General features: G+C 40.2%; 1 protein-coding gene across 1 annotated transcript in view; it reads left to right on the top strand.

Moving 5' to 3' along the window:
* Positions 1 to 2,701: 2,701 nt before the first annotated feature.
* Positions 2,702 to 13,983, top strand: part of CHM (CHM Rab escort protein) — a 63,339-nt gene continuing 52,057 nt past the window's right edge. Inside the window, 1 exon segment of the mRNA XM_040572555.1 lies at positions 2,702 to 2,824. Coding sequence (XP_040428489.1) covers positions 2,776 to 2,824 — 49 coding nt within the window. The 5' untranslated portion in view covers positions 2,702 to 2,775.

The raw sequence follows: 13,983 nt of genomic DNA, 5'->3' as shown, positions 1-13,983 counted from the left end.
AACAAATATATTTTCCCAAACATGCTTGAATGTAGAGTGGCTGTTCCTGTAGTTAATGAACAATCTAGTTTGTGCATGCTTGAGTGACTGACAGTTGCATAACAGCAAACTCTATATGACAACCATGCATAACTTCAGCAACACACAAACATTTTCTTGCTGCCTGAACTAATGAGCCATTTAGTTGGATAAATCAGGTTATTCAATAGATGTTTCAAGCAGCTAATAGGCCCGATCCTGCTGCTGCTCCTTATTCAAACTGGTACTCAAGGAGAATTAAATTCTATATCCACCGAGTGAATAATAAAAGAAAGAGTGAGATTTCACACATGAAGTCGCTGCAAGATAAAGACACGTAATTAAAATAAATAAATAAATAATCATACTGTGAAGTATTTGCTTTTTGCTTTTAGAGAAGGAAATACTTGATCTGAGAACAGATTTTGAGACAACTACAAACTCCATAGTTCTAATACTGATTCTTCTTGCTTTTTTTCTATGTCCTTGGGCTTCAGTGTTTCTATTTAGAAAACTAAAAACTCATAGTTTATGAGTTTTTTGATAAGATTACTATATTTCAAAAAAGCATTTTGGTAAAGTTAGATATTAACTACACAGACTTTGAAATAAATAAGGTAGCTCTATGAGTAAGTGAAAATCCAAAATAAAAGTTAGGAAGCAAAAATCCAGGTTTTTATAAGGTAGGCGTTTTGCTTGAAAGCAAAGCAAGAAAAGTTGTTTACAGGAAAAATACTTAAAACTACTAAATGAGGTATCTTAAACTGATCATCACTTTCCAGTATAGGATTGTGAATTATTTCATAAAACAGAAAAACATTTAATACAAATGGTTAAAAAATAAATTTAGTCTGATCAGTGTGCATTCTTCAATGCGTTTGGTGACTAATTGATGAGGCCTAGTTTTATAAAATATAGGGAAATTCTGCAATCAGACCACAGGATGTGCAGTTTAATTATGTTGGTGTGCATTTCTATTTGTTTCTAATGTAGAGGATCTATTGGTAAAATGAATGCCCATTTTGTGGTCTGTTATGCAGAAAATGTTTAATCCAGTGTTTGATTTACTCTGTTAAATCTTCTTTATTGAATGTGCTTATTCATCCATGCAGAATTGGGTATGCTGCTTTCTGTTACTATGACATTGCAATTAAATAGCTAAAGAGAAAAACATGGCAAGACATTTTCTCAAGGTCCGTGAAATTCTCATAAAAATTATTCATACTTACATATTTTACTTTTACGTTTGCTGATATTAAAAATGGAAGGCGCAGGAAAATATTGCTGTGTTTTGTGGGCTGACAAACCTTGCAGTTAAATATCCTGAATAATCCATTTTGTCAAATAAATAGTACTAAGAAGAATTTCTGGTCCAGTGGATAATGATTGTCATCATGAAATAGGATCGTACTGATTGCATCTTATGAATGAAGCTAACAGGAATTCACAGAACCAAACAACAGCATTGTGGTGGAATAAATACTTAAGAGCTTGAGAAACAGTAAGACATTGACAGTGAAATAACTCAGTTCTAGTGCAGTCCTAGAATTACACTAAACAATAAAAAAAGGTTTTCACAATGAAATTATATTTTCATGAGTGTTCCTTCTCAGTAAGGAATGGATGTGAAAGGAGAATTTGTCTTATCTGAACTAACCAATGTAGCGATGCTTTGTTCTTCGACTCCAGACATCCAGGTCGGGATGATACAACACTGCAAGAGTTCTGGGGCTAAATAATTTGTAACAGGTTAAAAGGTAGACGTAGCAGCCCCGTTAACAGACTTGGACTACAGAAGCTGCAAAATGGATTTTTTTTTAACATTTGTGTGGGACAGTTGAAAGCATAAATATAAGGAATGTAAGTTTTGATCTTACTGCTTTCACATCTGAATCCATAACTACTAATTTCCTCTGTTATTTAATTCCTAGCATTGTAATCCGGTACCGATGTTTAAATCCGTATGTATATATATTATGTATATATATTTGTTCTTCTGTTGTTGAAACGTACTGCTGGAACGTTTTCTGTCCTGTCCTGTGGCGTACGTCTGGCAGTACCACAGGGGGCGGGGGGCTCTGGTTTCCATTAGCCGCTTTATGCCGTTCTCCCTATTCTTTCCCTACACAAACAAGGAGCTTGTAATAAGGTGTTAACAGGCTGCTAGCTGGTTTATTGTTATTATTGATTTAAGGTGCTAAGACTTGAATATAATCATACACAGTGAATAATAATAAGAGATTAGTTTAAACCCATGGAAGTCATTAAATGCAAAATTAAAACTTTCTAGAAATTTCTAGCGGGCTGACATAGCTGTTCCATGCAAGGTCAATCTGCTTACATTGTTCATCTACATGTGGGTTTTTTAAGCATGTCTTTTTATTTTTGGTATTGTGTGTCACAGAATACTCCTGTGTCCTTTGCCCTGATCTCCCTATCTTCCCAAGGGGAAGGAAGAGGGAAAGCAACACCGAACGCCTCAGAGGGAGAGAAAAAAGTTAATGTTAATCGATGGGCTGAGGAAAACGGTGAGGTTTCCGAATGCAGCAGAGACCAGGGTACAGCCCAACGTGTAACGTGGCTGTTAATTAACAAGGAACGCCCGGGGCCGGGTGCCACACACACCGCGTTACGAGGCCTGCCAGCCCCGGCAGGACTACAGCCACCGGCTGCCCCCGCGCGCCGCAGCCGGAAGTCCCCGCTGGCGGCGGCCTCCGCTTCCCGCCGCGGCGGGCACGTGAGGGTGCCGCTCCCAAGATGGCGGACAACCTGCCGGCAGAGTTTGACGTGGTGGTGGTGGGCACCGGTACGGGCCGGGCGCGGCGGGGCCGGGCCGGGCAGGGGCAGCCGGGGGGTGCCCGGGGGGAGCGCTCGGGGCCGGCCGCCCTCCTGCCGGGAGCGGCGTCCTGCCGGCCTTGGGGGCAGGGGTTCCGTGCGCTGACAGCGGCTCTGAGGGGCTGAGCTGGGCGTTGCGGGGCGAGGTGGGCTATGTGCTGTGCTCTGTGTCGTGCCTCGTTACACGAGGACTAAATTCTCTAAAGTTTTCTCTAATCTCTACGTTTGCCTACAAATAACCCCAAACGTCCCCTTTTTGGGTACTTCTCGTTAAAGCGTATTACTCAATATCCAATAGACCGTAAGGTTGCCTCACGGCGCCTGTCAGGCGTGGCCGTGACCTCTCTGAAGCTGCACACGCCTTGTGTACACTGTACGAGATACCCCGTTGCAGAGCGTCGTGATGGCCATCTTCAGCGTCTCACCGAAACATTCCACGACGTTGTAACTACAGTCAAAATATAACATCAAAATAAATTTTTAAATCATAACTGCAGATTAAGAGATCCCCTCTGTGTTCTTACTCCTGTTCTATGGAGTGGTAGCCTTAGTAACAAACCTGATGTTTTCCTCTATGTTCAGATTTGTGAATGGTATGAGTGTAAGACAAGAATAGTAAAGAACGAGTGGCTAAAATGCCAAACCAAAAGGGTGAAATACAGAAAATTGCCTATCTTCTGTGATTTAGGATGGTGTTTTGGTGTTTATAGCCGTGAAAAAGATATCTGTGTAATGATGTAGGAATTTAAAGGAAACTCAGAGCTTCATAAAATTGATATTGATGTTGGGTTTGTTAGGTATGCCAGCTACTGAGGAAACCAGAAGGTGAGTAGTAATAGTGGGAGAAGCTGTCTAGCTACTAAGCAAGCTAGTGCAGGTGGTGTATCTTCGATAAAACTATAATTTACCTAAATAACATTTCATCTTTCATGAGTCCTATGGAAAAGTAAAAACCCGCTGCCACACTTTTCTTCTGGAGACTTAATAATTTTTGTTCAAGGTAGAGCGTAGTCCCGTTCGCTCTGGCAGCCCTGGTGCTGAGGGGCCGCGCAGTCAAGGTGGGCTGAGTGGCTCCGGCAGCAGCACCCGTGGCCGTGTGCTGATGTTCACGTCCCCCGTTGTGGTTGCGTTGTGTGACACTGCGATAGCGGGCTGCTCCTGGGGCAGGCGGCTGGCAGTAGCGTGTTGTGGCGGCAGCGTGTCGCAGACAGACAGGATCGCGCGCTCCTAGCCCTGTGCTTCTCAGCGTTCACCTGAGGCAAAGTCACTTCTGGCTGAGCTTCGCGGCACCACGTCAGCAGCACGTCGCTGCCCATCCGGTGAGATCTTCCCTGCTGTGGGAATCCCTTGTCGCATCAGAGCTCTGATGCTGGGGGAGAAAATCCTTTGAGCTAAATTCTTCCTCGGAAGTGTTGCCGTATTTGGTGGTGCTGCTGAGGATTTGTGTTAGAGGATGCCTTTTTCAGACGTTTGCCCACCCGTAGGAGTACTGCTAGAACTAATAGGAAGATTTTCAGAATTTTACATTTCAGGAATTATTTTGACTTTTCTTGGCATTTCTTTTCACTAAAGACATATGTAAACGATGTCCAGCAGTGCCGATTGTCTGTATTAAATTACCCATATGGGATGTGAGTCAAAGTAGAACTTTCATCTTCTAGGAAATGATTTCTGAAGGAATAGCTTAAAGTCCTCAGCGCTCTCTTTTTGAATGCTCTAGCCAGTGCTGAGTGTACACGTGGATATTTAATTGTGACACTGTAATAACTGTAATGCTGGTGTTAAGTGCACAGTAGTAATTGCATTCTTTTCTGCATGCGTGGCCTTTGTCTGGTTTTATAATTTGTGCGTTTGTTAATTTTAGTAATTAGATTGAGTGGTATTATTGGATTTGAATTTGTTTTTATTTCAGGGTCATTTAACTGTTTCCTTGGAGTGAAACCAGGAACCTCACACTGAATTTTTGTCATCAGTGGTGCATTTAATGCTTAGGTTCAATTACTTTATCAATATTTCTATGGTAAAAGCAAATTCACTTATTGAAGAGACTGCTTTAACTCAGAGAGAACATTGCCTTGCACAGCCAACTGTAGAACAAGCTGGATGTGTAGTACAGAAATACCCTGGTGGGTTCATTAGCAAAATATCATTCCTATGGTGGAATTTATATCCGTAGTTCTTAAGAAAATTAGATTATCACATGGCATGAACTGGCGGGCACGTATCTTGAGGTTTTCCATGACAGCACAACATGAGAATTAAAGCTGTTATGACCTTCTTTTATTCTGCCCCCACCCATTTTTTGTAGTGTTGATTTTTTTTTTTTACTTCATTTTATTCTTTTCCCCTCATTAAGGCTCTTGTATCCCAATTTCCCTATTTTCTGATTATATGATTATAGCATTCTGCTCAAGCTATCCAATAACCGCATAGAAATGGCTTCATTGGGTGACTTTCTGCCAAACCAGATACAGCATCATCAATCCTCAAAGTAGTTCTGGTATTTTGGAAATTTATATTCAGTGATTTTTATTTATCTTAAGGTCTGTACCGTCTAGTTTTGGACAGCTGATGTTCTAAGTGCTTGCTTGAGGACTTCTGGCTGGGCAGTAGTCGTGTTTGTTACTGCCAACCCTTTGTGGGGCCAACTTTTACATTAGAGCAGGCATAGTAAGGGTATGCCTCAGAGGAGGATATGTCATGAGTTGTTCGATAAGTATGTTAAAAAAACATCCATTTGAGAGAATGACACAGTTGTAGAAGTCAGCGGCAGGGGTTTTATGTTTAAACAATTGCCAAAAAGGAAGACTCATAGGCAGAACATTGAGCACTGTCGAAATCATGCCAGAAATCAGTGTAAATGCTAAGATTTGCAACATGGCTGCTGCAAACAGCCATAACTGAAATATTTATTTAAGTGGTATGGATGGGGATGCAGGGTCACCCTTACCTTTGAATTTCTTCAGTTGATTGGATTATATTCAGTCGTAACTTCTTAAACTTGTCTCTGATACCGCAGGAGGCCTGTATTAACTGCTGCTGAAGTTATACAATAAAAGGTATTACTCTTTAAGAGGCAGGTGTATTCACAAGTTTGCCAGTAATTCTAATTTTTTTTCCTAAAAAGGAGTTATTCTTTATAAAAGCAGTCACAGTAAATTTTCTAGTTCTATGCAATTTTCTTTCCATTCTGGTTTTCAGTGGTTATAAATAACACATGAAATGACTTTCAAGGTAGAAAGCAGGAATCCATTTTGAAATATTCTATAAAATAAAGAGTGATTTATGGTTTCATATGATTTTGGCTGAAAGCACTCGGGCTTTGCCAGGTCATCAAAGTCCTGTCAGGCGAATCTATTATTTATTGTTCGATATGCTGGGAGTGGTGTAAGTACTTTATGTTTATCTTATGTAAGTATAGTGTTAGGAAAAATCACTTCCAGATACTAAGACAATTTTAAAAGTACGTCATGAAAAACTAACCTAAATACTACTGTGTGGGTGATGAAGTTAGCATTGGAGAATGATTTAAAAAATAAACTTTGGAAAAATGAATTATTGCTAATGCTTTTATGGATGCAGGGTATTTTTAGGATGTGACCAAAATGTTTTCTAACACGTTCTGGGTTGGTATTTTGGTTATTTTACTTTATGTATGCACACAGTCTTTATTTCACATCAGCACCTACTTAGAGTTGTGCAACAGAAACTAAAAGGAAAGCCAGCTGAAGATGGATGGTTTTAATGCCCGTGGTCATTGTGGACTAATACAGTGGCACAGACTTGTAATGTTAATGTTTCTGAGGAGGAAATAGGCCCGTTTTATTATTATTGTTTGCTAATAAGTTGTTACCTGTCCGTGTAAGTGTCAAACAAAATGAACACTGGCATAGTGTTCTCATTTCCGCTTCTTTTTTTTTTCTTTAAACATACCTTTATCTTCCTACTGACTTCTTTTAATCTGACTAAAATTGATTCTTTTTTTTTCTGGCATGCTTTCTGTTCTGAATGTTCTTGTAGAGCAGAGCTGCTATGACAGCCTTCCAGCCTTCTCAGAGGCTTGGACTCCCACTGAAATCTCAAATGGGATTCTTTCCCAGATACTGTGAAACGTCCCTTGCTGCTCTTGTAAGAAAATTCATTATTTTGTGAATATTTTACTGTCCTTTTCAGCCTGTAACTTTTTCAGATTTTTCAGATTATATTGCTGATCTTACAAAAGTAAGAATCATGAGTAATCAAAGAGAGTCAGAACTAATCGAGAACCGTTTTTTCTGTCTCCAACAGCAAATATCATTCTCCTGGTTAAATTATTAGCTTTGTGACTACTCTCCAGTCTAAGAACCTAGGTTTTTCAAGGCACTGGTGCACTGGGGTTGCCTTGAAACCAACCAAAGCATTTTGTAATAGTCTTTGTTGGTACACAGGTAACTATATGGAATTGCTAATTTAGGAAAATAAACTTTTCACTTTTCAAGTTGCCTTTTATGAAAAGTTCAAAAGTGTCGGTATACAGAGAAAGGAGAGTAGGCTTTCTTCCTGCAGGGAGGTAGAAAAGGAAGTGAAAGATCAAGGTATTAGAAGACTAGAATAAAAATAGAAGTTTTAACATGTGTCTTACTATGCTCATCTCTTAATGTATGTGCTTTTTTATATATATATTTTTAATCCACTGCTTTTGGCTGTAAACTAAAGGTTAGACTCAGCTGTAGTGTCTGCTATAAAATCTACTTACAATTTAATACAACTTTACTTTTTTCTGTAAGAGACAAGTCTTCGGGGTTTCGCCTGCGTTCTTCGATACTGCCCCTCGCAGCGTCCTGCTGGCCAAACGTCCAGCTGGGAGATGAGCAGGCTCGCGGCGCGCTGGGCGATGAGCAGCAGGGCTCCGAGGGGTGCAGTGGACGGTACAGCTGGCCGGCAGCTGGGCGCCAGCCGTGTCTCCCCGGCCTCGGTCCTAGGGCCAGTCCCGCCTACGACGTTTATCAGTGATCTGAGGGCAGGAGTGCAGCGCATCCTCTGCACGTTTGCGGTCCCAGGAGGTGCTGTTGTTGGGTTCAGGGATCTTGGGAGGCTCCTTCCAACTGAACTGTTCTACTTCTTTCTTAATAGATTTGGGTTAAGGGGAGTATGTATATATCCTGATGTGCTTATCTGTATCATAATTGCTTGTATCAAAGTACACAGATTTGATATTTCTTCAAAAATTATCCTTCTGTTGGAAGTAAACCTCTAATTGTGAAAAACAAAGCTGCTGTTCCGTTCAAGTAAACAGTTTGTCGCCTTGCAGTAAGCTGTTTTCACCTGTAGTTCAAAAACTGGTCTGCCAAATTGCATAGTGGTTTTTTAATCTATTACCTTGATTGTGTTTCTTAGACATCCCATGATACAGTGTAGAATAAGAAACTTTTTACTTGAGGCTCCTTACTCGACCAGTTATCATTGCTTATTTGTCTTAGTGGGCTGTCATTTCTGTGACATTACTATATGCTGTGATGAAAAACCATTTTCTGATATTATTCTGCAATATGGACAGAAAATAAAATTAATCAAAACTATTATTAATTTCAATAGGCTACCTTTAACTTTAAAAAATGTTACATGCAATAAGTAACTTAACTTTGCCAAAAAATTTAAAAGTTCCATTTAAAACATTGCATGAAAATTCAGTGAGCTTCTTCACAATCAGCCGCTCGTCTCTTAGCAGTTCACATACAAACAGAATTTATTGCAGTTGGTCAGCTGTCTGACTCCAGAAGATTGTTTTGAAATTGTCTCTGTCCCAGCATTTCGAATATATTTCCCTTCAACGTTTGATATTATGAAAGAGCCACTTGTGATTTATTTAGTAGATACAGTGAAGCAAATTAAACATTTAAACCTTTTCAAAAGGAAGCTTGTGTAATTCTGTAAAAGCTTACCAGCTGGATGACTGGAAAAAAGTTTTCAATAAAAAACTCCGGAACTGAGATGCTTCCACGTATATGCAGCTGTTCCGTTTATAAACTGCTTGGGGCAGTGAATTTATCCATTTGAAGTCACTTGAAGACACAGTGCTTCTCTGCAGTGTTATGTAGAGCTGCTAATCCTAAGAGACAAATGTGTAGTCCTGAAAATTAGATTTTGACTACACAGAGGTGAATTATTACTTCCAGTTTATTTTGTAGAGTTTTTAAAATCAACTGGCTTTTAAAACTGAAGAAAGGAGCTTTCTAGTTCAGCAGTCATTTCTAGTTTTTATGTTGCTGTGTTGAAGTCAAAAATAGAATTGATATCATAACTGTATGTGCAGCTAGTTCTCTATTTTGTATTTACTTACAAAACATATCATTCATGAAAATGAAAGTATAGCTGAGTTTGTTCCATAGACAAGGTCCAAAAACTTGTAATAGAGACTATCTTGATCAGAGGTTGCAGGAATCAAGTGGATGTAGGCTTCAAGGTCAGCTTGCAACAGCCACATCTGTAAGATTTATTGAGATTAATCTGCCTCTGAGGTGTCCAAGAAGGTTATACTTGACATCGTGGTTAGACAGCTGGCAGTGAAAACTAGTGCTGTGAAAAGTGGACTTTATTCTTCATCATAAGCTTGTCATGAGCCTAGTGTTTATACTGTCTGCTTTCTGGATTACTTTATTCTGGTGCTGCAACTGCTTCTGACAGTCCTGCAATCTCTTGCAGCAGTTTTCAGCGCATCATGCAAATACCTGGAGAACCAGAAAGATTTGTAGGACCAACTTCAGTTATGCGTGCTGAAGTGAGCTGTGTTACTGTGCTTGTCAGTTAATCAGAGCCAGCTTGTTGCAGTTCTGGCTGCTTGCATTTTTTTCCCAGTGTCCTTCCAACAAGATGGAAGAAGTCCAAGCACGGAAGGGCAAGTATGTAGTCAGCAGTCAGCTCAGACCAGTGCAAGGAAGGCTTAGAAGTTGGTTTGGTTTGATTTTGCATTTGTATTTCAGTGAGGCAGCGTCACTGACCCATGTGAATGTATCGCCGTCTGGATAGGTGTTGAGAGGTACCTATGGAGTTCTACCTGTCAGAACACACTAGTGACACAGAGGTCACTGATGAGTAAAATCCCTAATTTTTTTTACTTATTTTTGTATCTGTCTGCAGATGTAATGTCCTGCTTTAGTGAAATCTTAAAACATTGTTTCCTCGAGAAAGCTGGAGAGGCTAACTTCCCTACTGCTGCGGCTGAGAAATGGGGGCGAGTAAGTGGGGAGAGAAGGCAATGACATTAAGAAATGATGATGTAGATTTCAACTGGTACTAAGCAGTTGTCCTTCAGGAAGGAAAACTCTGTTTTTCCTGGTGAGAAGAATGCAGCACAGGACTGTTTAACAAATATTAAATGAGTCACAGGACTGTTTATGCAAATATTTCAAGTGTAATCATTCTAAAATATGAAACGGCCAGGAAGCACAGAATGTCTTTATGCATCTTGATAACAAGCACTGCTATTTCTGTATTGATTCTGCCTGAAATACGAAGAACGTCTGAGTCAGCATATTAAATTTATACTCTAAAGAATTGTGTGGACTCCTTATTCCTCCAGGTAAGTCCCTCTTATGCTGCCAGATGTTTATGTATCAAATACTGAGGTCTGGATCTGTTGCTGCTTGCTTGTCGTTGGATCATGCAGTTACTCTTCAGACTTCTTATGTCATGCTAATACCGCCAGAAAGCTAAGAATTACTGGGATTTGGAACCTTATTTGAGAAAGTATTGTTTTGTAATAGCCCTTTTCATTTCAGGTAAAATAAAATGAAATGTGTGCTGTGTTTCACAGTAACTAATATGCCTAGTAGCATAGTAGGAAAGGACTGGTTACTATTAATTATACATGAGGGCAGAGTTCTCTGACCCAGTAATTTGATTACTGATTTGATTGCAGTACAATCTTCTTCTTTTTTTTTTTTAATCTAAAAGGAAATGTAGGTTCTCGTTTAGATCTTGGTGCGTTTTGATGCAAATTGTTGGATGCAAATCATTACTCAGCTATCTGTTCAAAAACATTAGACATCATGAGCGACACAGGTATTAACACCATGTCCTTCATCCCTTAAGCTAGCAAAACCAGAAGCTGACTGTTCCCCAAGAGGGATGAATGGCAGGAAGTGTTAAAAGTAGTCTTGTATGAGGAAAACCAGCTCAGAGATACCCAGCTTTATTTACTCACTAAGCATAAGTGAAACTTGAGAATCGTTGCTAGGGATATAGCCTTGTTCCTGCAGTCACTTGAATCTTGTAGTGAACTGTTACATTAAAACCGAGCTGGGAACAAGAGATTTGGAGTTTGCTCTGCCCTGTAGCTTGGGCATTTCAAAATTTGAATGTAATTCAGCTTAAAGTTCTTGGAGAGTCAAAGTGCAGAAGAGGAAACCATTTCCAGATGAGAACAATTATTTTTCTGTTACTGAATAATCTGAACGGAGCCTATTTTGCTCAGCCATGTGAGCATCCTGTCGAAGACAGTTCGGCTTCATGTGCCGTAAAGAAACAAATCTCTGCCATTTCTCTGAGGAGGCTTTCCCAAGAGTAGTTATTTTTTCTTAAGTAGAGAGGGGCTGCGTGTAACTGTGCTGTAGTGGTCTGTTTACCAGAGCCTTCTTCCTGGGAAAGAGCTTTTGTGAAGTAACCATCATACAGTCCTGACCGTGTGGAGCAGGAACTTGCATTTGACAGAGCTCCCTGATTTCTGTGGAGCTTTATTTCTGTTAGAGAATAGGATTCAGAAACTGGTGCCCAAGGCACAGTCTGAACTTCTTTGGTTTACTGAGGTTTTGTCACTTAAGAATAAATGGTGTCTTGCTCCATCACATTGTTCTAAGAGCCTCTCCAAAAGCTAAAATGCATGGGCTTTGCCTTTCCTACACTTTCTCATTCTGTTGCCAGTGGGTACTCAGGAGGCCCCAGTATCTTAGAAGCAAAGTGTTGGTGAAGAAAATTGATGCCAGCTTTCAAGAGCAAGGAAGCTAATTCAGGGAACAATTTCATCCAAGGTTAATGGAAGAACAGACCTCCAACACAGTATCAATTGGATCAAGCTTAAAGCAATCAGTTATGCCCTAGTAGCTATAACTCCAGTCCTGGTCAGCCAGGCAGCACTTGGTGATGTTTTACAACACTTTCTCAGTGGCTTTTATCAATAAGGAAGGAGAAACAAGTTTTTCAGTTCCATTGAGTAATATTCTCTGTGCCCAAATGAGGGGAGGAAAACCTTTTCAGAAGCTACAAACAAAACACTAGTAGTGGATTCTGTTCCAGGTAGTTGATAGATGGAGAGAAATGAAACGTGTAATCTATGTATATGTAGAAATGCTTTGGGAGGGCAGCTGAATGTAGAGGTGCTTTTCCATAATACGGCTTTGTGCGTGGAGGGGCTTGTGACAGTCCTGAAGCGTGTGCTACAGCTAAATGTTTTCTTCTTGTCTGTTTGTTCAGAATAGTCTGTATACTGAATTCTTAATTTAAAAAACTCGTTATCAAGGCATTTCATAGGTCTCTTCAATTATTGATGTAGGTTCTCTTCACCCAAATGTTAGGTAGGCTTATTGTTCGTACTCCTGTCAGAAATGACGTGTGCTGTTTAAGTAGAGCGTAGCATAAGCACCTGGTGCCATGCAGGTTATATTGGGAGTAGCTTGTAATGCTGGAAGTGTCTTCAGTTCCGTGGTTAGTCTGTATATTCAGAGTTTGTAAAGTGAATCTGTGTTGTCAAAGGATGTTGTGTTCAAAATATAAGATACAGGTGATAATCTGAATGTGCTGATTTCGAAATCTTGGTGTTGCGTTTAGCGCTTCAGGCTTCCTAAAGTGGCGTAGGTATCAAATAGCGTATGCTGCAGGTATTGCTTCTGAAACGAGGCCGTCGGAGCAGCTCGTGATGCGTCACTGCAAGTGCATTGGTTCAGAGTAGCAAAACCGCATCCCACCATTTTGAAGTGACTGATACCTGTCAGACTTTTACGTTGTAAAGTGAATGTCCCAGGAACCGATGCAGCTCACCTGTTTGTTCCTCTTTCTTCCTCCAGAGCTTAATTCCACAAGAAGACTTGCTGTGGAAGATCAGCAATGCAAACTGTTGTTATTTTTGTCAGTTTTATCAGTTCAGAAAGAGTGTTTTTTTTTTTTTCTGTTGTTTTAAATCCATCAGAATAGTGTTAAAAATAGAAAATTTTAGGGAAATTATAGCCATTTTCCTGGTAACTTTGCCTTGCCTGTCTTAAACATCCTTCTTGGCGCTGGTGCAAGCATTGGTACTTCTGCACGGAGCGCTGTCATGGCACAGGTCTGTTGAAATCCAAATTTACTTTGCATGGCAGGAGGGCCAGGAGTGGCCAAAGATCAGGGGTAGGGACGTGAACTTTTTTATTTGGATGGTCGTGATTGCCTTTGCTGGCTTAAAGAGTTTGTGACACTGTGGTCTCGTCTGTCTAAGTCCTGCTAGATGTTTTCTAGACGGCTTTTCAGGTTCTAGAGTCAATAAAGACTCAACCATTTGCAGTGGTTTAAACCTGTGAGGGTGTTAAATTGTACATTGCACTTAAGTCTAACAGCTTCTTACTCCAGAGAGCAGTAAGAACAGTCCGTTAACATATTGCATAGTGTATTTTAAATGAATCGTCAGATTGGCAGCATGCTGACCATTCATTCTTCGGTGAAGGCACTAGTCTTTTTTTCTGGAGAGAGAGACGACTGCAGGCCTGAAATTCTCGCCAAGATGTTGTTCGGCACGCAGCTAGCCAAAGTTGTTTGTGCCCTGCCACACCTGCTGTTCCCACTTGCAGTTCTGCCTCGCATCACTTGTACTAGTACAGCTGCTTCGGGAGCTGCCCTGTAAATCAGATCATTTCTTCCACTTATTTTTAATCTCATTCCCTTAATTGAATACGTACCGTAAGTGTCTCCTAATACCAGTCCTGTAGAATGTTAATCACTTTTACTGAATTACCTGTTTAAACAGCCAATAGATCATTTAAAAAGAGGTTTTAGATAGGGAGCTATACTTCTTTGAATCTAGCTATAAGTGCAAGTTATCTAACTGCATCTAAATATCTAGTGAAGGGGAATAGAAGTTAGAAAACTGTCTAGTTTATTTATTAAACGTCCAGTTTAACCACCACA

Source organism: Cygnus olor, chromosome 13 (genome assembly GCF_009769625.2).
Source record: "Cygnus olor isolate bCygOlo1 chromosome 13, bCygOlo1.pri.v2, whole genome shotgun sequence".
Classification (NCBI taxonomy): domain Eukaryota; kingdom Metazoa; phylum Chordata; class Aves; order Anseriformes; family Anatidae; genus Cygnus; species Cygnus olor.
The sequence above is the reverse complement of the archived record's forward strand: the minus strand, read 5'-3'. Positions and strand labels throughout refer to the sequence as shown.